The 24,640-nt window shown below is 38.6% G+C and overlaps 1 protein-coding gene across 1 annotated transcript; it reads left to right on the forward strand.

The window, feature by feature from the left end:
- Window positions 1-489: 489 nt before the first annotated feature.
- Window positions 490-24,374, forward strand: LOC146468681 (ATP-binding cassette sub-family D member 3-like). The gene is made up of 28 exons (XM_085124435.1): window positions 490-638; window positions 1,780-1,819; window positions 3,658-3,707; window positions 3,990-4,041; window positions 4,450-4,538; window positions 4,643-4,712; window positions 4,956-4,982; window positions 5,990-6,060; window positions 6,894-6,963; window positions 7,449-7,502; window positions 8,614-8,670; window positions 9,157-9,209; window positions 10,642-10,731; window positions 11,330-11,399; window positions 12,451-12,520; window positions 13,341-13,438; window positions 14,289-14,380; window positions 14,917-15,032; window positions 15,404-15,470; window positions 16,184-16,247; window positions 16,496-16,573; window positions 17,278-17,343; window positions 18,184-18,297; window positions 19,151-19,201; window positions 20,159-20,203; window positions 21,648-21,752; window positions 22,628-22,684; window positions 23,331-24,374. Exons 1-28 carry the CDS (start codon window positions 502-504, stop codon window positions 23,406-23,408), a joined length of 2,031 nt encoding a protein of 676 aa, XP_084980561.1. The 5' UTR covers window positions 490-501; the 3' UTR covers window positions 23,409-24,374.
- The last annotated feature ends 266 nt before the right edge of the window (window positions 24,375-24,640 follow it).

Here is a 24,640-nt window from a genome sequence, read left to right on the forward strand (position 1 = left end):
ATAATATAGAAGTTGACAAGATCTGTTGCTGTGTGCTGCTCACTAGAGTTTATTAAAAAAAAATAAATAAATAAATAAAATACATAAATAAATAAAAAAGGTAAAAAGAAAAAGAAAAAAAAAAAAAATCGGAAGTCGGAAGTTGGAAGTCGGAAGTCAGAAGTCGGAATTCGGAAGTCGGAAGTCCGAAGTCGGAAGTCCCTCTTCGGCTTTCGTAGGTTCCCAGCCCTCCTCTTGGAAAACTTCCCTCCATTTTGATTTTCTGAAAAAACCCCAGCTATTTTCCTTATCCTTGGGGAGAAAAGGAATGAATAGAAAAAATAAAAACGGAAATGAAAAGTCAAAGAAAATCAAACCATTTTGCATTGGATTGACCCCTCTCTTCACGGTAGGCCGGTCAAGCGGTTTGCTCCCTTCCCCCCCACCCTAACCCCCACCATCGCCACCTTGCAAAGCAGTTCACGAAGGCTTGGTCACTAAGCTGAGAGCTGGAATTCCAAAATGGTGGCCATTTGGAGCAAGATTCCTCCACCAGCTCAATGGCTGAATTCTAAAGCAACTGGGATCGCTGTTGCATCCGTAGCTGCAGGAATTCTTGTGCTATGGAAGAAGAAACTCGACGATCTCAGCAGAAAAAGGTATTGCTTTGCGTTTGATGCCAACATTATGCACTTGTCATCGGCTTCCCCGAGGGGGGGGACCCCGGGCTGATATGGGGACTTTGCTAATTGTGTATTTCAAAGTTCTTGTATTTCCCCACCCGTGCGGGATTTGTTTCTTGCAAAGTCCCCAGTGTTTGGCGAACCCAACTGGATTTGAAGATGCACTTCAGAACTTTATTTGGGTTCTTTAAACAGTCGGCAAACACTCGGACTTTGCATTCTGATGAAAACTGAACTTTAATTATTTTTTCTCGAATACTCCATAAGTTGCTATAAATCACTCCTCTTACAGTACATGCGCAGTATGGTGAAAATTTCAACATTTCATTCAGTCCTGAATTCCCCAGAATCTGTTTTCAATCTATCCGGACTGATGAAGAACAAGGGAAAACACACTTTCATGATGGTTCATTGCTGCTTCTAAACACAACGTCCTTAAGTTTCCTGAGTACTCTGAACAGTTGCTGTGATGCTTCAGAAATTAACATTCTTGTGAATATTTAAAAAAAATCAACTTTTTCTATCCTTAACAATTTAACAGACCGCTTCTATTATATCACTAACAAAAGACGACCTGTTGGCCTTTAACAGTGACCTCTATAAACAATAATATATACCCAGAGGAATTTTAAAGTTGCCTATGCCTACAAATACGTACAAATTTTTGACGGATGGTCTGTTTGATAGACAAAAAACAATGGATTTTAAAACATACGTTCTTGTTCTCCTCTGCCATCTTGCCATCGATCGAGCGAACAAAAATTGTCCCCAATCTCCTCTCAGTTGAACATAAGCGAAGTCCCCATATTTTCCCCAAGAGTAGGGCATTCAAAAATCTAAGTCCCCACATTTCCCCCACCACAAGGGAAGAAATTTGTTGCAAAGTCCCCATAAAGTCCCCGTATTCCCCCACATCAGCCCGGGGTCCCCCCCCTCGGGGAAGCCGATGACAAGTGCATTAGTTTGCAATTCACCGGGTTTGCGTTGTTGCGTCATAATTTTCTTAGAATAATTTTTGGTGATTTAAGCTTAAGTTTTTTTAAAACCCAATGCGTTAATGCTATGGATGGATGGATTATTTTACAGTTAAGAGTTTCTTTTTTCTTGTCAATTGCAGGAAGGATCCCACGGGCGATTTGCACATCTCTCTTGAAGAGGTAAAATTATTAGCATAATTGGTGGTATTAGAACTTACTTGGGCATACAGTCCCGGACCTCTATTAAGCGGCCACTTTCCAAAGTCCCGAATTATTATTTTGTCAGTAAAGTGCTGTATTCGATACCTCTATTCAACGGCCAACCTCTATTAAGCGGCCAGTTTTCAAAGTCCCCAGGGTGGCCGCTTAATAGAGGTCCGACTGTATTAAATTGCTACTGTACTGCTACAGATATATTTTGTTTTCTTTCCAAGATAGCTTTGGGTTAAAAAACGCATATTTTCAAATGAAAGATCTTGATGAAATCAATCTGTTGATACTACAAATATATTTGATCCCAAACGTTTTAATCAAACCACTTATAAATAATCAAACCAGATCGCTCTTTTTCTGCTCAATGCACTGGCCATTTTTCAGCTGAGGATTCAAAAACAGTAAGATCCCTGGGCGTTTACATGGAATGAGTTGGAATATACTTAGCACTAAGTGCAGGCAGAAACATGCACTGTATCCTCCAGTCATGGTTGAGCTAATTGAATAGTTTGAGTCACAAAGATAGTGTGATGTTTCGCTAACCTTTCCTTACGCTACTTGACATCATACCGGAAATTGCCTCATGATAATGTAATGACCGGGCCACACACATACAGACCTAACTCATGTTCACTATTGAATCATTCCTTTATAGTGTCAAACCATCCAGGGCCCATGACACAATGACATTTACAGCCCAATGACATCGCACAGTCAAAAACAACATGAGCTCAAAACACCCTCAGACATTTCTCCATTATATCTTCTCCTTCCATTTCGTTGAATGATTTAAGCGTATGACCTTTTGGGTTTGCTTCACAATCTGTCCAAGGAATCTGTCCCTCAAAGCATAATTTCTTCACCTTGAACTCTCCAATTTCCATCATTTAAACTGTCCAGTACTTCTTAGAAATTATTCTTTTGATTTACCACTTCAAAAAGGTTTGTTTTCTTTCTGTAAACAGCATATTAGAGTCTTGAAAATCTACTCATGTGGCTGCCATTCTGACTGACTGATGGAGTCTTTCACTGGACAAAATCCATCCTTTCTAGGTCTCACTAAGACCTATGAATATATGTGCAGATAATGGCTCTGATTGAGCCATGTTTGCTGCAGACAACTGGAATAATTATAATAGAAGACAATTTAAGATATCCCTTCTAGGGCAGAAGAGGGTTAAATCCAGGTTTAATGAATATATTAAAATGTCAATTTGTGACTGATGGAAAAAAATATGACGACGACAAAGAAAAAAAAGGAACGTGACCAAAACCTTGACGTGGTCAGCCCCAGGGCATCCGGTGTAATGACAACTTGATGATAGTTTTGTTGATCACAAAATTTGTAACTTTTGAATGAGAAATCAATGAATGTCACTGAACTAACTGTCCTCTATAAGGTGGCTCTCTATGGTTTTTAAGCATAAGAGGAAGCAGGTTGGTGGGGGGGGGGGGGGGGGCTCAAAGTGGCAAAGGCCATCCCCCCCTTTTTTATCTGTTTACCATTGATCTGGTTTCAAAATTGAGGGTTGGTTGGTTGGGGTAAAAAAAAATAAAAGAAATTGAAAAGAAGGGGGGTGGGGGTGGGAGGGGAAGAAAGGAGGAGTATGAAACCTGAGGAGATGCACTAACTCAACATTATCTGGAAAACTTATTTGTGGTCACAAAACCTCAAAAAAGAAAATCTGTGACAGCTGGATTATGGTAAAGAAAAAAAATCCTTAAAAAATGGATATATACGTATTCTCAGAATGGTATGAATTCTTCTGTTGTCTTGTACAATTTTTTGAACTTGTTTTTTTTAGGAGAAAGCTGCAAGGAAAGAAAAGGCTGCTGTAGATGGAGTATTTTTTAGGTAAAAACTTGAAATTTATTTTAAATCTGTGCAAATGAATTCCTACATGTACACAGACTGTAAATGTTCCCCTCACCCTAAAATAATGGTTGTGTGCTGTATATACAGTTGCCTGGCTTGTGCTCTCTTTACAGAATGAGGGGTAGGAATCTGTAGGTTATGGCTACTCTTATGATATTTAAATTGTGTTCCACTTTCAAACAAGGATTTATTATATCAATCCATATCTTGATCACTTTACTTTTAAAATTAAAGTACCGTTTCACTTTTTTCTAAATACAGGAAGCTTCTAAGGATCTTAAAAATAATCATTCCTGGATGGTTGACACCAGAGGTAATGTTCACATTTGATTATATATCACCACTTTTCAATAATTATATGTACATGTACATGAAGCTCCCTTTTCACATGCCTTTAGTTCTCTTTGAATCTGCCCCCTCCCTACTCCCCACATTTGTCACTCACGTGTGCAAGTGAGCAACTGCCAAACATTATCAATGAAAACCTACATTTTGTTACGAGATGCTGCTGGTAACCCTGCAATTGACTGACATCCCATCCGGGGGTGAAATCAGGCCTTCGTGCAGTAATTCTTTTACTGTGAGTAAATGTTACATTTTGAAATCAGAGCTAGATATCAAGAGGACATTACCTCACCTAATTCAGTAATTAATTTATTAACAATACTTCTTCTATGCTAGTTGGTTTACCTATACAATCTTCATATTTTACTTTCTACAGACTGGTTATTTGGGGCTTGTTGCTTTGTCCCTCATAGCACGCACCTATTGTGATGTCTGGATGATACACAATGGAACAGCAATTGAGAGGTGAGTGTCTTCTATATTAGGACTCAGATTAGAGTGAACGAAGTTTGTCAAATTCATACAAATTTACTACATACAAAATGATACACTTCTGTCATTTTTTCTAGGTCCATTATTGGTGGAAATTTCTCAGGATTCAAATACAACCTTCTTCAATTGGTTTATGCCATGCCATTCGTAAGTACATGATTATAAATTACTGAATGATCTTACAGTCAGCTGTTGAAAAACTACATTTTTATATAGTTTACATGTACTTAGTACATGTAGAATGTTATTGAATATCCCTTCCCTCTTTACAGACCCTGGCTCATATGTTTAGAGATGGGTGTGAAGTGACCATTATATAAGTGCATATTTTTGTCAGAGTTTACTTTCATAAATAAATGAAATTTGCTTCATTTTATTTTCTATTGGCAGCTAGCTGTAGTAAACCAACTAATGAAGGTAAGTATAAACAACATCATATTAATAATTTTAGTTGTTGTTAGTGCATTACATATTTTAATATCAGTTATTTGATAATGACTAATCATTTAGCAAAATTCTTGAATTTGGTTGGCTATCATCACCCATGATTTGAGACTTAATGGGAAAGGGCATGTTGCATGCTTTCAGGACTAATCTTGCACAGGATGGCGTATAATGACACATGCTGTTGCACTAGAAGTTTTTATGAATCTCAAAAAAAAAATTTAATTAAAAAGACAGCGGTAACAATAATATTTATTGTTAGTTTTTAACTGTCAATTTGCTTTTTACCTGTTACTCTTTTTCCCTCAAATTATTTTTGTTGTAGTATCTTGTCTAATTTTGTCTATAGTGGTCATTGTTTATTAAACAAATCACTCTTGCTACATACAGCCTGTATTTGTCTTGAGTTTCCATAATCAGGGAAAAGTTAGGGAATTTTCTATGAATTCAGGGAAATTCTTAGTTAAAATCATAACCCAAAGTCATTGAAAAGTCATGCAGATTTATCTTTGGCTGGCTGTTAGGTTTGTAAAGGAGTTTCTCCGTTGGCAAAGGTAATGTCATTCCAGAATCTATCTGCAAAGGAGTTGATTTCTGTGGCTTAATATTGCTGGTATTATTGCCAAAGGATTTGTCATTGGTGGTACTCAGTGAAAATTGGTTTGTGGACAGTGAAACGTCAGGGGAACATCAGAGAATTGTTTTTAGTCCTGTTGTACATGAGATTATAACATATTATGGCTAAATTGGGCTTCACTACATCGTAACTGTAAGTAAGCAGTAAGTAAGTGACAACTTTATTTGAAGAGGGTAACACATAACAGAATTTCTAATAAACTAGATGCCCTCTATCCTTGGAAATTATTCAGTTCTTAAAGTACATCTAAGATAGTCACAGTAAGTTGCAAAACTAAGTCCAATGATTTACAGTGGAATCATACCAAAATAGTTATGTGTGTGTTTCTGTTTTAACTATTTAGTTTGGATTGAATGAACTCAAGTTGCGGTTTCGCACAAGATTAACTCTTCACCTGTATGAACAGTATCTAAAGTAAGTGAATTCATTGCAGATATAAAATTTTGTGTGTGTAGCTTCTTAGCTCAAATTTCAAGAATCATGACAACTCACAGCATATAATTTGCAAAATCAAATGTATGGCAAAAGATGCTGTTAGTGAGTTCATATGAGTCAGTACGTGACTGTGTAGCCGCGCGATGTGGTTCCAGTCAATACCCACAATTTGACCCTTGCTCACCGTAGAGTCTCCAGTAGCTCAGTGGTTAGGGCATCTGACTAGATCACGGAGGGTCGTGGGTTCAAATCCCATCTGGGACTCGGATTTTTTTCCAAGTCTTCGTTTCTCCCTAATTCACATTTAATATCCTGTTATTGTTGTTTCTCCGTTAAAAGATTGTAACACACAGAAATTACATGTGTAATACACAAAGTTGAGGGGGGTGGGGAGGGCCAGAATGTGTATACCTGAGTATCCACCCCTTGAGAGTCTGATCCAGGGGCATACATAGCGGGGTGTGGGGGGGGGGGGGGGGGCAGAGGGGGGGCAGCTGCCCCCACCAGGAAAACTCTTCTTTTTTTCTAACATAGTGTTGAGTCATGACATTTTAGACAAAAAGCATCAGTGTTTTTCTTTTCTTAAAAGGTCTTAGAGACAGCTTTCCGTGTAGGTGTGACAACAAAACGTCCAATTAGAAACCCTGTTTGTATACGGGAGACCCCTGTAAGGGGTGTGCGGAGTTTGCTCCCCAGACAAAAAATCTGAGGTACAACCCTGTGATCCTACCCTTTTGTGATACTAAAGCTAAATTCAGTTATCCAATGAATCATTTTAAAATTTAATTGTTTGCTACAACTGTTTCTTTCAGCTCTTTCACTTTCTACAAAATGAGCAACTTGGATAACCGGATTGCAAATGCAGATCAACTTCTTACGCAGGTGTGAGAACTGTTACATTTTAACTTAAGTTTATACAACGTAAGTTGAAAACACTGAAAATGTATTTATGAGATAGCCACAGTGATCACATCTACTGTACATTTATAAGAACCAATATTTATTAACACCCTAGGAAATCACTTCCTTTTGTGGGAAGGTGGCTATTTCGCTTAATGTTGTACGTCTACTGGTCATGCTATTCTAGTCTGAATGAGAAATGTAATATAATATGAACTGCTAAACATAGCAGCAGCTACAACTGAATTAACCATTATCATCGATTATTTGCTCGATCCGCTCGCAAGCACATGGCCGGTCATATCCTTTTGTTAAGTAAGAGATCAGGGGTATAAACACTTTTAAACCCCATGGGTTTTCGTTTTCACACCTCCACATTCCTTTCTTCCTAATTCCTGTTCTTTGTGTTAAATTAATATGTGGAAATAATTAAAAGAAACTTGAAACTATTTTCTTGATCAATACAGGATGTGGATAAATTCTGCAACAGTCTTGCTGAACTCTATTCCAACATTAGCAAGGTATGTTGAGTTAATTTATAAATTGGAACCCATTCGTTGTTCTTAACTCCGTACACTCAATCCTACTCAAAGAACTGCTTGTCCATCAAGAAGGATTGAGCTCTTTACTCAATTTGCTGTTACAGTCAATCCACGTCATGCATGACCAGTATTTCCGAGAATGAAATGAACATTCAAATTCCTCTTTGTAATGTCCGGCATTTGAATGGAATGTTGAACATTAATATTTTCTCTGAAATCTTTCCAAAAAAGATGCATTAAAAAAAGATTCAAAATACTTGGGAAATAACAATATTGTTATTCTTGAAATAGTTAATGCTGTAATGTAAAGAAACAAAGCTTTATAATGAGAATAAACTAGGGAAATTTCTAACAGGAACTCTGAAATCTCGTTGGCAATGGTCAAAACTGACATGTAACTTTCAAAATTCCGTTCAAATTTCAAAAATACCAGTCACATGTGACGTGGATTGACTGTAATATTTGAAACCTCTTCTTAGCAACGAGCTTTCCTACTGTCTACCAGGCAACCCCTTTTCTCATGATATTAACAAGTTTTTATCAAATTCAAACATTCAGGTTACAAAATAAATACAGAACTCCAGCTCTGGTGGGAAGACATGTCTGTATGCCAAATGCAAGCACATTTGGAGAAATTTGGGATCTGGCAGAAGCCAAATTGTCATTTGCTTCCTTTATCCAATAAGCCCGTCCATTGTGACGTAAGTTTGTGCAGGGTTGGAGATCAAACTGATGCCGGGACCATTGAACCCAAAACATTCACATTTGCTTGTGGCAGGACAGATATTTTGTGGATCATATTGTGCAGTTCCAGAAAAAAAAACATACCTACCCCATGGAAGGTCATTGGCAATTCCTAAAACGAAGGGGGCCTTAAAAGTCAAAAGTTTAGAAGCAAAGTATGAAGCTAAACTGGAAGTTCTTGGGGGGAGGAGGGATGCAAAACAAAAATACCTTCTGTGGGGGGAGTATGGATATTTCACATTGAAGTCCAGTGCTCTCTGCAAACATCCATGCAAAGCGCCATAGTGACTGCTTTGAGGGTTAACCATTTGCATTCATTTTTTTTCTTTGCTTTGTTGACTTCCAGCCACTACTTGACATAGCAATTTATGTTCAGAAGTTGACTGGAGCAATTGGCCTTCAGGTATTAGTTTTAATTATTTCTGCAGCATAACTAAGTATTATATTAAAAAAGTAATTCCTAAATTATGTGTTTTGGCAGAGACCATTTTACATTTTTGGAATGTCAGGGTACAATACAAAGTAGGAGGGCAAAAGTTCTATGATACTGGATATAATTTTTTAATTTCTTTTTCAAAATAATAATAATGATGATGATGATGATGATGATGATGATGATGATGATGATGACGACAATAATAATAATAATAATAATAATAATAATAACAATAATAATAATAATAATAATCGTGAAAAAGATACCACTGCAGGCCTTTTAAACTTGGATATGGACATTGAACCGTCGGTGTATGATTTTCTCAACAAATTCAAAAGTGGAAACCACTTTCCTTGACAGAAACCTTTACTGAGAATGTTAACCTACACATGAATGTAGTCTATTTTGTACACTGTCGTGCATTTATGGTGTGTTCTTCATTTCTCTTTCTAGGGACCGGCCATTATGCTGGGCTACTTAGCTTTTTCAGGACTCCTGTTGACCAGGTACAGCGTTGTGTTGTAACATGAATTTGTCATGTATCAGTACTTTTCTGTAGAACCTTAAAAATTCCTTTCTTTTATTGTGTGCATTGGTGATTGAGCATTCGCTTTTGCTGGTCCATCCAAGTGGAATAAGCTTCCTCTGGCAATTAGGACTGCGAAGAACTTAAATACTTTCAAGAAATACTTGAAGACATTTTTGTTTAAAAAAGCATATGACATCTGGTTATTCTTTACTTTGTTTATTTTATTTCTTACTTTTCGTTTGATTGATTATTCTTAAATTTTATATTTTATTGATTTTGACTAAATTTTTCGTTTTTATATTGTAAGCGCTTTTGAATATTATATAAAAAGCGCTATATAAATTGATTATTATTATTATTATTATTATTATTATTAATCCTAAGACAGTATTATTGTCCTTTGTAATAATGTACATGTACACTCAATCAGGATTTAGCCCAGGATTTAGGTATCTACTTGCCTTTTCAATTGATTTGAAGGAATTTGCTACTAAGTAAGATCTCAAAAACTGAAACTACCCCTTGGAAAAGAATGTTCGATTTTAATGTCAACAAAGTTGATATACTAAAGGGAAATTGGCCACCGTAAAGAGATTCGAATGCTGACGTTTCGAGCGTAAGCTCTTCATCAGAACAAATCCTAAAGTCTGACGAAAGCCTAACGCTCGAAACATCAGCATTCAAATCTCGGTGATAAACCAAACATTGGTTTCTGCTCCCCACCGATGCAGTACCACAGGTTTTTTTTGGAAACCAACCTGCTTATCCTTTGGAAAGTTTGGTAATTTATATCAACAAATATTTAGTAGGATTGGTGGTTACAATAAGGCGCATTGTCTCCCTTCTGATGCTTGTGTTTGCAAATCTCACCTGGATAGATGTCACGGCTGGGTAGGCTACTATATGAAGTGTGTTTGAAACACAGGGGAAGGATTTTATCCACTGAGAGCTCGGATGGTGCAATGGTGAGAACACTCACCTCCCACCAATGTGGCCCGGGTTCGATTCCCAGACTCGCATCATATGTGGGATGAGTTTGTTGTTGGTTCTTGTCCTTGCTCCGAGAGGTTTTTCTCCGGGTACTTCAATTTCCCCCTCTTCTCAAAAACCAACACTTCTAAATTCTAACTCGGTCTTGAAAGTGTCAGCAGCTAGTGCTCGGCGCTAAATACATTGACACTTAAATAAACTGATTTTTCTTTTAAATGATATGACTTGTCTTACGCACACTAACTGAACACCGTAAAGTTTTTTGCATACCATGCATAAACTGGGTTGTGGGAAAAATTAAGGGAAATCAAACCCTAGCAAAATGCTTGACAGTCGTCCAAACTTACGGCGATTTAGATTGAGGCATTCACTCAATACATTAATTTTACCTGACTGTTTTGTTTTGCCAACTTGAACAGATTACGGCGACCAGTTGGAAGAATGACGGCCGAGGAACAGCACCATGAAGGAGAATTCAGATATGTGAACTCTCGGCTGATAACCAATAGGTAGGGAATTAACATTTTATAAACTGTATTTCTTCCCAGTCTAACTCTCACTCCTTGCTCGCTCCAAAGCTTCTGTTCGAAGACCGCACGCGTTCGTACCAATGCACTGTTGCACCCGTCTGGCTTTGTTACTCAGCCGGTAGAGCAACGGAAGATCAAATCCGAAGGTCTTGGGTTCGATTCCCGCCCTGGACGGAGATATTTTCTTCGTCTCGTGTGATCTCCCATTTCCCTACTAGGGATAATGCCCAGTAGGAAATTCAAGGGGTTCACTTTTACATAGACTACAAAGTTAATGCTCTGATCCATCATCGATGCAAAAATATGACTGTTTAGTGCCCCTACCCACGCTTACTTCCACATTCCTTGCTGCTCCAGGTCTTCCATATGAAGACTTTATACGTTTGTATTCGGTCACAAGAATTTGACTGTTTTGCAGTCTACATAATTTTATGGATGATAAGTAATGATGTTGTAGTGGGTTGAAGGGTTTAAGGCCGGGTGCAAATGAAGGACTTTTTTATTAGCTTTGTTGACTCATGGATGAAACAAGTTTATTTTTCAAAATTATTGATGGTCAGTTTTGACTTCATTTCAGTGAGGAAATAGCTTTTTACCAAGGAGGAAGACGGGAAAAGCTGACCATTGAGGGTACTTTTCAGAGATTGGTAAGGGTCCACATTCATTCATTTTTAAACACTGTAAACATAGCAGAAGATAAGTATAACAATACTACATGTGGCTGGTGGCTATCACTGCGGTGCAGCAATTTTAAAAGCAAAACTTCGGCTTCAATAAAAGGCGTGCTAGCAAGCTGTTCCGTTGGGGATTTGTGCGTTCTTCGCTGTTTGGACGCGCGAAAATTAGGACGAGAGCGAAAAATGGAGGAGGTGGAGGGGAGGGGAGAGAGAGGAGACGCTTGCTCGCAAACCCAAACAAGTGTTTCCTCTTCCTCCTGTCCCCTCCCCCCTCTTCCGTTCCTTTCGCTCTTTCGCTCTTAATATCAGCGCGGTCAAAAAGCGAAAAATGCACAAATCCGAGCACAACGGAAACGTTTGCTACCAATTAAACGACAACAAATGCTTGCCTTGGACAAGGTGGAAAGAAAGCAAAGTTTTTGTGTGTAATATTCCCGAAAGTTTTGTGAAAAACTGTGTTCAATTCGAGACTAAAACCGCTCGGCTTTTGGCAGAAATGAATAAGGCAAACATAGCCGAATACGCCGCGTGCTAGCCCGACGAACTATGCTGGCTCTTCGTTATTTTACTCGAAAGGAAGCAAACCAGAGGCTAACGAGTTTCGATTACATAGTTTTCAACAGTCAAGTAAACACACTTGCGTTAGTTATTTTGCGTATTATTATTGACCTTACAATGCCGGAATAGTTTCTTAACATCGTGCAAGAACTTTGTGCCACGGTACTTACAGTTTTTAGTTCTTCTTGAGCGACAAGATTCTCGTAACACATGACGCGAATCGCGTAGCGCGTGACACGATTCGCGTCTCGCGCGAGGGTGGTAATTTCCTTTTGAGCAGTACTGTGCATGTAATTTGTTTGTTAAAGGCAAAATTGTTCAACTTGGGATGTGAGTCTTAATACATCATAATATTCAATGTTGCTTTGTGTTATTGCTGTTGCAATGCCCTTCAGAATCGATCTGAATTGTCTACCCTGCCGAAAGAAATTTTACTAACTTAGTTTACTTTCCTTTTTATAAGGTAAATCATCTTAGAAGTTTCATTCAATTCAGATTTAGTATGGGAATCATCGACAACGTCATAGCAAAATGTAAGTAGACTCCTGATAGGAGCACTCGGATTTTTTTTCTGAGTATGCCTGTGTCATTTACTGATTAATACATCATTCTCATGTATTCACCAGGCTTAACACATTCCATCACATTGTTTCCATTGCTCACATGCCACACGCTTACATTCCAATCCTAGCAGTATGCAGAATGTTTGTCCCATGAACCTAGTTTAATGGCCTTAGCTCCCACGAGTCTCCTGTAGCTCAGTCAGTGAGTGGTAGAGCATCCGAAGTAGTAATCGGAAGGTTTTAGGTTTCCTGATAGGAGCACTCGGATTTTTTTCCGAGTATGCCTGTGTCATTTACTGATTAATACATCATTCTCAAAATGTAAGTAGTACGTAAACAACGACAAGGAAACTCAACACTCGTAAGCAAATGTAAAATTAACTATCACATGCAATCTTCCTGGTAATATGCCAATCTCATTTGTTAATTAGATAAGGATTGTCGTTGACGATAAATTATACATTTATTGAACGACATGCTGTGTGGGATTCCAGCAAAAGTAAAACTATTTAATTTATTCTTGTTTTCCACTTTACCATGCTCCCACCCATAGCGTAGCTCCATTGCTCGCTATATGAACACATACAACTCACAATTCCTTGATTCGTTCTGACGAAGGCCTAACTCTCGAAATGTCAGCACTCGAATCTCTTTACGGTCGCTAATTTACCTTAAGTTATCAACTCCGTTGATAAATCAAACATTCTTTTCTACTCCCCACCGACGGAGCACCGCAGTTTCGTATTTAATTAAGATTGCTTTTCTTCAACGTTGAATCTTACTCTTCCAGATATTGCTACTGTGGTCGGATTTTCTGTTGTGAGTCGACCTTTTCTGAATAAGAACAGCACAAGGCATGCTAACAGCACACACAGCGAGAGAATGGAGGTGAGTTTAAAATATGTGTACCACTTTGAAAAACTTTGTTATTGATTCTGACTCAGTAATATCCATTGAATAAAACCAATCAATTGAACAACCAGTCAGTCAACAACAACAACCTTTATCTCCTCATGGCTAATTAGAAAAATCATTAGGTTAGTAATACATTCTTGTGACGTAAAATCTAGTAAAGTGAGTTGAATAATTTTGAAGCAGCGATTGAGGATGGAGGCCAAGTTAACCATCCGATTTTCTAGTTGGCCTCCGTATTTCGTAATAATGTTTTGAAATTAATAACAGGTGAGGAACCGAAAATGAAGAAATTCAAAATAAAAAGAACTAAGGGAATGGAACAAAGTTCAACACCGTATAGTCAGTCAGTCAGTCAGTCAGTCAGTCAGTCAGTCAGTCAGTCAGTCAGTCAGTCAGTCAGTCAGTCAGTCAATCAATCAATATTAAAAATATGAAATGTCATCTAAAGGTTTTCTTTTCCAGGCTTTCTATTTGCAATTACTTAAGTTGCGTACTTAACTGCGGTGATCTTTCATATCTGCACTTCATAAACAGTCTTGATATTCCTCTTTCACGGGTACAATACATGTATGAACTCACAAAATGACCAGCTCCCAGTTGGCTTGATAGCTTAGTTGGTAGAAAGCTGTAGCAATATCGCAGAGGTCATTGTTTCAATTCCTGTTCAATCCTGAAACTCCTTTTTGCACCAGCTTAAGTTGTGTACATGGATGCGATGGTCTTTGAACATCTGTTACATCATAACTACTGTATGTTCAGTTCCTTAATTATATTTTCACTTTCGACGACAACTTAATCTTGTTTTACCCTTCACATTCCACAGGATTATTACAGAAGTGGTCGAATGTTAGTCAAGATGGCTGAAGCCATTGGTCGTCTTGTTTTGGCCGGGAGAGAACTGACAAGATTGGCAGGGTAAGTGACAGAAAGGCCGATATTTGTTTGATAAGAAAGAGCATTCTGTTGCAGTTAAGAGCAAGGCATCTGGGAAAACAGGATGAGCATGTCAATCTAGAATCTTTTCAATACAGGCGTGCGTTTTTGTCAAAGTTCCCGAAGAGCTTTTGGGCGCGAAAAGTATTTTTGTTATCCTTTTTCTACGGATTAACAGTTATTTTTCGTGCAAACTAACGTAATGTAAGTTGGAAAACGTAAAATGTTGTTGCTTTAAGAATTATCAAAAATTAAATTTTTGGTAATGGATTTTGTGTATCTAAAATTGCTTTTCGGAAGTTTGACAAACGCTCGCCAGGTCACCAAAGTCGATCCGATACAAATTTAAACCCGAAACTTGAAACCTGAAAAGAAAAATAGGGAAAAAAGCCATAAAAGGTGACCTTCACGTCTACATTAGCCAAGTTTTGAAGAATGCTTGTTGCCCAAAAGTCAGGTTTCCTTTGTTAGTCTTATGTTGCCCAGCCTTGTCTGAGTTTACCTTTGTTTTACCATAGGTATACGTCCAGAGTTTCTGAGCTCATGAATGTACTAAAGGACCTTAACAAAGGAAAATACCAAAGGACCATGGTGTCAACTGCAAACCAGTCGAAAGAAGATGACACAAAACCAGGTAAAATGTACAGTATAACAAACAGCACCACAGGAAAGTACTGCTCAGTAGCTTTCATTTGAATGGTCATACTTTAAGATTTAGTCCACAGACTCAGAAGTTAGAATCACCTTGTACAGCATAATAGCAAACAGCACCACAAGAAAGTACCGCTCAGTAGCTTTGATTTAAATGGTCACACTTTAGGATTTCATCCACAGACTCACAAGTTAAATCCCGCTAACAAGGTATAAAGAACAAAAACAAAGGGAATTGCTACGTGGTAACCGTCAGTTTAATTGTAGTAATTATCACTGATAATGAAATCACCGTATGTCACTTACTTCAAACTATGGAAATCTAACGTGTATTCTATATTATATTCTTTGCAGATAGGATTGCCATAGACTGTTTAGATCCCAGTAAAGGGGAAATCGTCGAAACCGACCATTTGATCAGGTAATTACAGCACGTGCAGTTTAACTGTAATTGTATTTGATGCTGTTGTAAAGATGAAATAGAGCATCTGTAATTGGTACGTTGTTTTAAATTACACGTAGGTCCAAACCACTTGTATTGTGCGCGATTTAAAATGCTGATAGAGTGGTTTTCAGTTGAACCGTCGGAAGTAATTTCGTGCCTGCTACGAACCATGATTGATTGGCAAAGTTCGCGCCATTTTCTCAACCAATGGAAAGCCAACCAAACCGGCAAGCGCAGTTTCGGCGCCGGTTACATCAATGTGTATTTGCTTCGAGTTCTGATTGGCGGATTGTGTTGTTTGCGTCTGTTGTGATTGGCCAAAGTGATTTTTGCGACACTCGATTGAAAACCGCTCTATCAGTTATGTTATTATATTCAGCAAGAAAACTATACTTAATAATAATTATTGTATTCATTCATTCATTCACTCATTCATTCATTCATTCATTCATTCATTCATTCATTCATGCATGCATGCATGCATGCATGCATGCATGCATGCATGCATTCATTCATTCATTCATTCATTCATTCATTCATTCATTCATTCATTCATTCATTCATTCATTCATAAGTACGATTTCAAAACGAAGGAGGTTAGAAGTTGTAGTAATATAGTATTTCCTAGAGTAGTAAAGTGATTCATGCATAAAGTATTAAAAACTGTTTAAATGCCACCTTTCTTTCAGGTTTGAAAATGTTCCGTTAGTCACTCCAAATGGCGATGTCCTCATAAATGACCTTTCGTTTGAGGTAAAGATACATTACATCCGTACAGACAAACAAGCGCTTAATTTGTTGGTTAAACGCGGCTCAGTTTCTGTTCTTTTGTAGGCTTTATTTTATCGGGTTTATTGAGTTTTTCGATACCTACAATGGTAGTGACTTAACAATGCGCTTTACAACAGAATAAACGTAAACAAGGCCCCTTGTTTTCATCACGGCTTTGCCGTTATAACTTTTGTTCGTCTGTTTCAATGTTCTCGTGTCTTCCTTTTTAGGTTCGCTCCGGAATGAATGTGCTAGTTTGTGGACCGAATGGATGCGGGAAGAGTTCACTGTTTAGAATTTTGGGAGAGGTGAGCGTTCATATAGATCGCACTTCATAGAAATGATTGCATCCAATTTGCCGGTTGATGGTTAAACAGGATTGCTACGTTCAGGGAAATATCAGGGAAAAACAGATTTTTTTCAAGGTCAGGAAAAAGTCAAGGATTTCTGTATCAAGTCAGGGAAATACTAAATTCTACCTCAAAGTCAGTGAAAATCAGATAATTTATTTTAGGTTAACCACTAGGTTTGGGAAAGGTTTTTCGTGGTGGCAAAGCTAATGTTTCAAAAGAGAACAACAAAGGAATTGATTTATGTGGCTTTCGCTGGCTTTATTGGCGAGAATTTGTTTTCTGCGGTCAGGGAAATTTCAAGGAATTTTTATTATTTTGATAAGTGGCAACACTTTTAAATTTCCTCAGTTTAATGCTTGACGTACACTTCACTTCGCTGGTAGTTGAACTTGTTTAAGGGGTTGGTTTCCGTATGATCTGCAACAATCGCTCTATCGCTGAAAAAGAGAATCAGCCTTTGTGGCGATCCATGATAAGGAAACGCAAGACAATCAGCGATCGAATGCACTGTGTACGTTTGGATAGCCAGATTTTCATATGTTTGCTCCGGAGGATGGTCGCTCAGTTTTTGTAACATCACAGATCATTAGCGATCATATACAAACCAGCCTTTTCCCCGCTTGGTATTCATTAACACTTGTCCTTTTGTGATTTAACAGTTGTGGCCGCTCTTCGGGGGTAAGTTGGTCAAGCCAAACAAGAGCAAACTTTTCTATGTTCCACAGGTGAGTGGCGTTAACATATGATGACAGGTCCTCCATCCCTCCCTCCTTCCTTCTCCCCTGCTCCGACCCACCCCTCCTTTCCCCCCTCTCTGTCTCTTCCACCTGTCCTCCCTCACTCCATCTTTCCTTCCTCCATCCTTCTCTTCACCCTCTTATCTGACCCTTCTTCTACCTCCAGTAGACCCTTCTCCAAAATGGCGGCCGAAAATTCAAATAAGTTAAAATTAATAACGTATACCAGCACTAGAAAGAGCACTTTTACTTTAGTAACCCTGCAAAGTTTCAGCATATCAGATGCAATATCAGCTGAGAAAATGTAAGTTGATAAATGAAAAATTTACAGACGTTTGTATGACCGGGGGTATGACGTATACCCCAGTCATACAAACGTCTGTAAATTTGTCGAATTTCATTTTACATTTCCTAAGCTGATATAACACCTAATTTGCTGAAACTTTGCAAGGTTTCTAAAGTAAAGGTGCTCTTTCCAGTGCTGGTATCAGTTTTTCATTCAGTTCAATTTTAACTCATTCAAATCTGTTGCCGCCATTTTGGAGAAGGGTCTATTGCTCCTTCCCTGTTTTTCTTATTTCACCGGGAGTTTTGGTCAGTTGTTTGGGCCTTAAGTTTAATAATTTTTCTATATATTTTTATTGTCACAAATGGCACCAAAGTGAAAACTAATTTATATAATGGACAATATCAAACGACTGAAGAAGACGTTGAAATATTTCGTTTCAAAAACACTGTTTGTTCTGAGTTATCGTTATTTAATTGTTGTGAACAGAATTGATTTTAAATCACTGCTACATTGTATGAGTATTTTTGTCCATCTTTCAGCGACCGTACATGACACTTGGCACACTAAGGGATCAAGTTATTTACCCAGACACTAAAGAAGATTTGCACAGGAAAGGAGTTACTGATAAAGATCTTGAAGATTACATCAACCAGGCAAGTTACATGGTTACGTAAATTTCAAAACGTTACTTTCAAAATCGCAAACAATTATCACATGGGGGAAAGCGCTGCCCAGTTTTTTTTGCCTAGGCAAGTTAGAATCACCCTTTTACAGTACTGTTAATGCCACCACACAAAAGTACTGCTCTGTAGCTTTATTTGAATGGCCACACTTTAGGATTTTATCCACAGATTCCAAAGTTAGAACCACCTTGTACAGCATAATAAACAGCACCAAAGGAAAGTATTGCTCAGTAGCTTTCATTTGAAAGGTCACACTTGGATTTCATCCATAGACTCAAAAGTTAGAACCACTTTGTACAGCATAATAAACAGCACCACAGGAAAGTACTGCTCAGTAGCTTTCATTTGAATGGTCGCACTTGGATTTCTTCCATAGACTCAAAAGTTAGAACACTTTGTACAGCATAATAAACAGCACCACAGGAAAAAAACTACTCAGTAGCTTTCATTTGAATGGTCACACTTTAGGATTTCATCTACAGACTCAAAAGTTAGAACCACCTTGTAGAGCACAATAAACAGCACCACAGGAAAGTACTGCTCAGTGCCTTTGAATGATCACACTTTAGGAATTTTTTTTTCACGCTCCATGGTAAGAATCACCTTGTACCACATAATTAACAGCACCGCGAGAAATACTTTCATTTGAACGGTCACGCGCCAGAATTTTGTTCTTGACGTAACCGTTTTATTCTCGCATTTGATCATCTGAGGTGGTCAGACCTCGGATCATTCAAGCAATTCCCGTCATGGAGAAAATTTGTTTGTCTTGTTAACTTTTCTTACTCGTATCATTGGCAATTTATGTTTTTTTCTCCCGAAGGTTCATCTTGGTAACATCCTTGAGCGTGAAGGAAGCTGGGACACAATTCAGGTACAATATGAAGCTCTCCTTTACCCTGCCATCTAAACGTCACCGATAGCTAAAGCCTGTAGAATATCGGCGCAGCATTGGCTTTTTGTGATGCAGGTTTTTCAGTTGATGTTTTTGAATCAAAACTGGAAACCTATGCAACAAGATCACAAGGCGATATAGGTAGTTTGTTAATAAATGTACTAAACTCGGGTTTTCCTCTCCCGTGCCGAAAATAAAATCATCATGATCATCGAGGCAAATGTTTATGGTATGTTCTCCTATGCTGTAACACTAACAACCGTGAAGTTACAGCCGAATTTCAACGGATTCCCAGCTACCCATATTGCCTTTTGGACTTAGCCGACGTAGCAGGCGTAATCGGGGAAGGGGATTGGGAGCGAGAAAAAGTGAGAGAAACAGGAGGGACTGGGGAGAGGGTTCAACTAAGAAATCAATGAATTAACATTGCAGTGTAAATTGCGGAGTTAAGGACGGTGCCTACTTTTGTTACTGAGCATACGTTCTGCGCATCTCGAGATACTCGGGTTTCCTATGGGTAGTGATTACTAATACAGGGATATTTTTTGCGCGGTTTAGAACTATGCGGAGAAAGCAGAACTTAGCAAGTGCTTTCGGTATCCAGAAAGAAATTTGGGGTTAACCTTGCATTTTTCAAAGATAATGAAGCTTCGATTAAAAAAAAAACGCCATATATTGCATTTTATTTTACTGTTTTTTAGAATAATTGTTGCTTAATTATCTCTGAAAAATGGGTGTTTACCCCCAATTTGCTTTTTGATTTCAATAGCCCTCGCTAAGATCTGCTTTCCCCGCATAGTCATAAACCACACAAAAATACTTTTTTATTAGTAGGCACCGTCCTTAATTACCTTTCAGTCTAATTGCGAAGGCTCGAAGCTTTTAAAAACTCCTACAAGTTAATTTAAATAGCTATATGTTTCTTCATCTCTCTAGGATTGGATGGATGTTCTTAGCGGCGGCGAGAAGCAAAGAATGGCCGTAAGTTTTTGTTTCCAATTTTCCAGTGTAGAATTTGGTCGACTGAAGTGTTGAGGTGTGGTCTGCCTGTGGTCAATCAAGTAAAGACCAGGGACCCGTTTCTCGAAAGTCCCGGTAACTTACCGGGCCCGATAAGTGTCTGGTGAAAAATGTTACTTAACAGAAGTCAATTTTTGTTAGCTTTGAATACTAAATTTCAAAATCTTATAATTTTATAAACACATTGGCCAAGTACCATGTCTGTAATCACAGCGTAATCGGCGAAAAACATTTTAAAATATACTTATCGGGCCCGGTAAGTTACCGGGACTTTCGAGAAACGGGCCCCAGGGTTCGATTCCCGTACTCGGCGTCATATGTGGGTTGAGTTTGTTGTTCGTTCTCGTCCTTTCTCCGAGAGGTTTTTCTCCGGGTACTCCGGTTTTCCTTCTTCCACCTTAGTCTGGAAAATCAGCTCAGAAATTAAGGCTTTTACCGAACGGTAAGATGCGCTTAATGGAACGTGACGCCTTAGGGGTGGTAAGTCACGCAATGTTGTGTCGACCCCAGACAACAATGTATACACGAGAGCCTCATTCATAAATGAATACTCTCTATTCAGTAGGGTTAGGATAAAAGCCTTTCATGGCTAGGAAATTGTACCAATATGTTGCACAATTGTCTAGAAATGAATCTTACCTTTGCTGGGATTGGTTCATGTTTTGTAAAGCCCTATTGATGGCTAGTAGTTTGCCACGTTGTGTCTTTTTAGTTTGCAGTACGTTTGTACCTATTGGCCGAACTTTGAGTCACTGTCTCGCTATAAAAGCGTCAGAACACTATCCCAGGGCATTATCCTGGCAGTATTGCACGAACGCAAACACGTTTAAAAAATTTTGTTTACCCACCCTCCCTCCCTTTGGAGGAGGATTGTTATATATTCATTAAACTTGGGGTAACTCCTTGTGGTTCGGTTAAGTCTGCGTTGCGACTTCCCTCAAGCTCTTGGCATTGCTCGTATCTTGCCATCTCATACCTTTGCCTTTATCTTGTCCGATCTAGCCCGTATGGTGCTGGGGAGATAAGAAAGGCTCTGCCAATACTCTTGTCCTACCCCACGTTAGTGGGGAGGTAAGTGAGGCTTACGTTTGTTTTGCGCACTTAACCCGAAGTCGTATTAACCTGCCACGGGGATGTGTCCCCCAATTACGCCACCTTGTTGTCTGTTTACTTTGTCTCAATACTGTTATCTAGCTGGATGCTTTGTTAAACAATAATAATTTAAAGTATATGCGGAATAGTGACATTAACTGAACTTCCAGGTTAGGATAGCCTACGTAGACGTTCCTTGGCACGTCAGGTGTAGGTCACGTGACGTGCTCGTCACGCTGACTCACTCGTCTCGTGCTTGCCAGGTGTATTGCCCTCTTACGTGATATTTTTGTTTTCCTTGCTTCTTCATTAGATGGCGCGCCTGTTCTATCACAAGCCACAATTTGCTATCCTTGATGAATGCACAAGTGCCGTTAGTGTAGACGTCGAAGGTTTCATGTACACTCGCTGTAGAGAGGTACGTCATCAAAGCACTTCAAAGAGTATCTTAGTCTGTGCCACCACAAACTTGCGCTGAAAAGCTACGACTAATTCATGTACCTTTTTTGCTTCTTCTTTTTTTTTTGTTTTCGTTTTTAAGCTCTGTAAATTGTTTTATGAATTAGTTACCCACTCCATTTTAAAGGCATTTTTATACAAAAAGAAGTTCAACATTTGAACATTCCGAAAATGATGCCCGTTATTCTGAAGAAATTTGAAGGACTGGCGTATAGAGCGGACTCCAATTGAGAGTCGTAAAACCAAAACCAAAGTAATTACTCTGGCCAATCACAACAGATGTAAACAACACAATCAGCCAATCAGAATTCGAAGCAAATACGTGTAACCGGCGCCAAGTGCGGGAAAACGCGGGCGGCGAAAACACGATTGGTTTTGGTTTAGATTCCCATTGGCTGAGAAAGTGGCGCGAGTTTTGTTAACCAATCACAGAGCGTAGTAATGCAAAACCAAAGCAAACGCGAAATTATTTTCGACACTCAATTGAAAACCGCTCTAACCAGACCTTCAAATTTGTTGCATTCACTGCTCAACGGCTCTCATAAGCATCGTCCAACAGACACGGAGGTCAAACCGTGTAGTCTTAAAAGTAAAAGCCTTTATTACGATTTCGAAACATCGAAACCTGTTAATTTTTAATATTTAAACACTGCGTTATATCTAAGCACTGTTACTTTACACCACTTACCTTACATAGCATAGGAAACTTTAGCTCTCTAGTGCAACCCAAACCTCAGAACTAACGAGCTACCCTTTGTTATAGCTAATTCAGTAGTGATCACTGGAAATTTTACTTGACTTTTGTTGATTTTTTTTCCTTTTTAACAACTTTAGGTTGGCATTACTCTTTTTACCGTGTCGCATCGCAAGTCGTTGTGGAAATATCACGAGGTTTGTGTTTTACAAAATAAGTAGATTTTAAATTTTATACGCGAGTTTACCAGTTTCTCTGACATTCTCATCATATTTTTAAAAATATCATTCATTGGCCGTTTTTATACTAGAGGACGCATTATCCGTCTGGACGAATTATCTTTTGTTATTCGTCTCACGTAAAAGATGCATCACGGAAAATAGTTTGTCCAGACGGATAATGCGTCTTGTGTCCGTCTTTATACTAGAGACGAATAACCAGACAAACAACAAATGTTTGCCCAAGTTCGTCCAGACGGATAATGCGTCCTCTATTATAAAAACACGGCCATTATTCTTGTCTTGAACAACGGCATTTGACAAGGGCTTTGACACTGTGGAACAAACTAGATTTAAAAAGTAAATAAGGGAGTTAGTTCCTAAAGAAACTTTGGTGCTGTGTTGGTGGGGGAGTAGAAAGGTCCGTAAAGAAATCGAGTGATGATTGATGTTTTGTGCTGATCGAATAACGGAGTGCTAACGCTCAAAACGTCAGCACTCGAATCTCTTCATAGTAGCCAAATTACTTTATCAACTCTGTTGATAAAACCAAGTATAGATGTAAAAGATTTATGCGATAGAAAGTTGTTGCTGTCCTTTCTCACAGTAGTCCTTTTCCTTGTAGTATGTTTTGTACATGGATGGAAGAGGTTCCTATGAGTACAAACCAATTGATTCAGCTACTACAGAATTTGGCTCTTAGACGCAGCACCGCTGGTGAAACGAAGAGCGGCCACCGTCAGAACAAAACGCCTGCGGTAGATCGTGGTAATTGTATCCAATAACGAAGGTCCAAGTTGAGGTAACGCGTGATTGTTATTCAGGAGTTGGTTATACGGAAAAAGTCAATCACTTCTTCTTCTGTCTTGTCACGTGAAATACTTCATTTGAACAATTTGAAGAACAAAAAATTGCCAGACGAGTGGTTTGAATACAACTACTATGATTACATGCAGGCGTTTTATATAGAGGGAACTGGACATTTCCGAGGAAATGATCAACTTGCGACATGCATAATAACATAATATAGCGGTTTTCAATTGAGTGTCGAAAGTGATTCGCGTTTACTGTGGCTTTCCATTACTACGCTCTTTGATTGGTTAACAAAACTCACGCCACTTTCTCAACCAATGGGAATCCAAACCAAAACCAATCGTGTTTTCGCCGCGTTTTCCCGCGCTTGGCGCCAGTTACATGTATTTGCTTCGAATTCTGATTGGCTCGTTGTGTTGTTTACATCTGTTGCCATTAGCCAGAGTAATTACCTTGGTTTTGGTTTTACGACACTCAATTGGAAACCGCTCCATAATAACGTTACAACAGTACCGTATTTTTTAAACTATCTTTACTCGGGCATGTTGGGGTCTTTTCCTACCGGAATGGAAATCGTAGCGGAATCATATAAATCTCTTAAACTTAAACTTTGCAACAGAGCTGTTTTAATATTTTATTCTTAACTTAAATTATGAAAATCAGTTAGACAAGCCAAAACGCCAAAACGCACTACCCGTAACATCTTAGTAGTATATGTGCTTTTAATTTCAATATCAGCGATTGTAAATTATGAATGTTAGAGGTGGCTTTTACTGAGTCCCCATCACCGCACCCCCTCCAAAAAAAAATTAATAAAATTTTAACAATACAGTTAGGTGGCGTCATTTTCGCTCAACATTGCCTTTTGTGGTTGACTCTAGACGGTAATTGTTTCGGATATTTAACGGACCAAGAAAGGTTATTTTCCTATTACAAGAAGGTTTGGCTTTCAAGCAGCTTTTGTGAACATGGTCATGCCGTTCTATGCTACACGCCTGAAAACGCTACGGTACAAATTTCATCTTCTGTTACATAAAAATATAACATCACATTTTTTTTCACATATACCACTCATTGACATTCCAATCGTAGCAGTATGCAGGATGTTTGTCACATGAACCT

The sequence above is a fragment of the Pavona decussata genome, unplaced genomic scaffold, assembly GCF_977016875.1.
Source record: "Pavona decussata unplaced genomic scaffold, jaPavDecu1.1 SCAFFOLD_130, whole genome shotgun sequence".
Taxonomy (NCBI): Eukaryota; Metazoa; Cnidaria; class Anthozoa; order Scleractinia; family Agariciidae; genus Pavona; species Pavona decussata.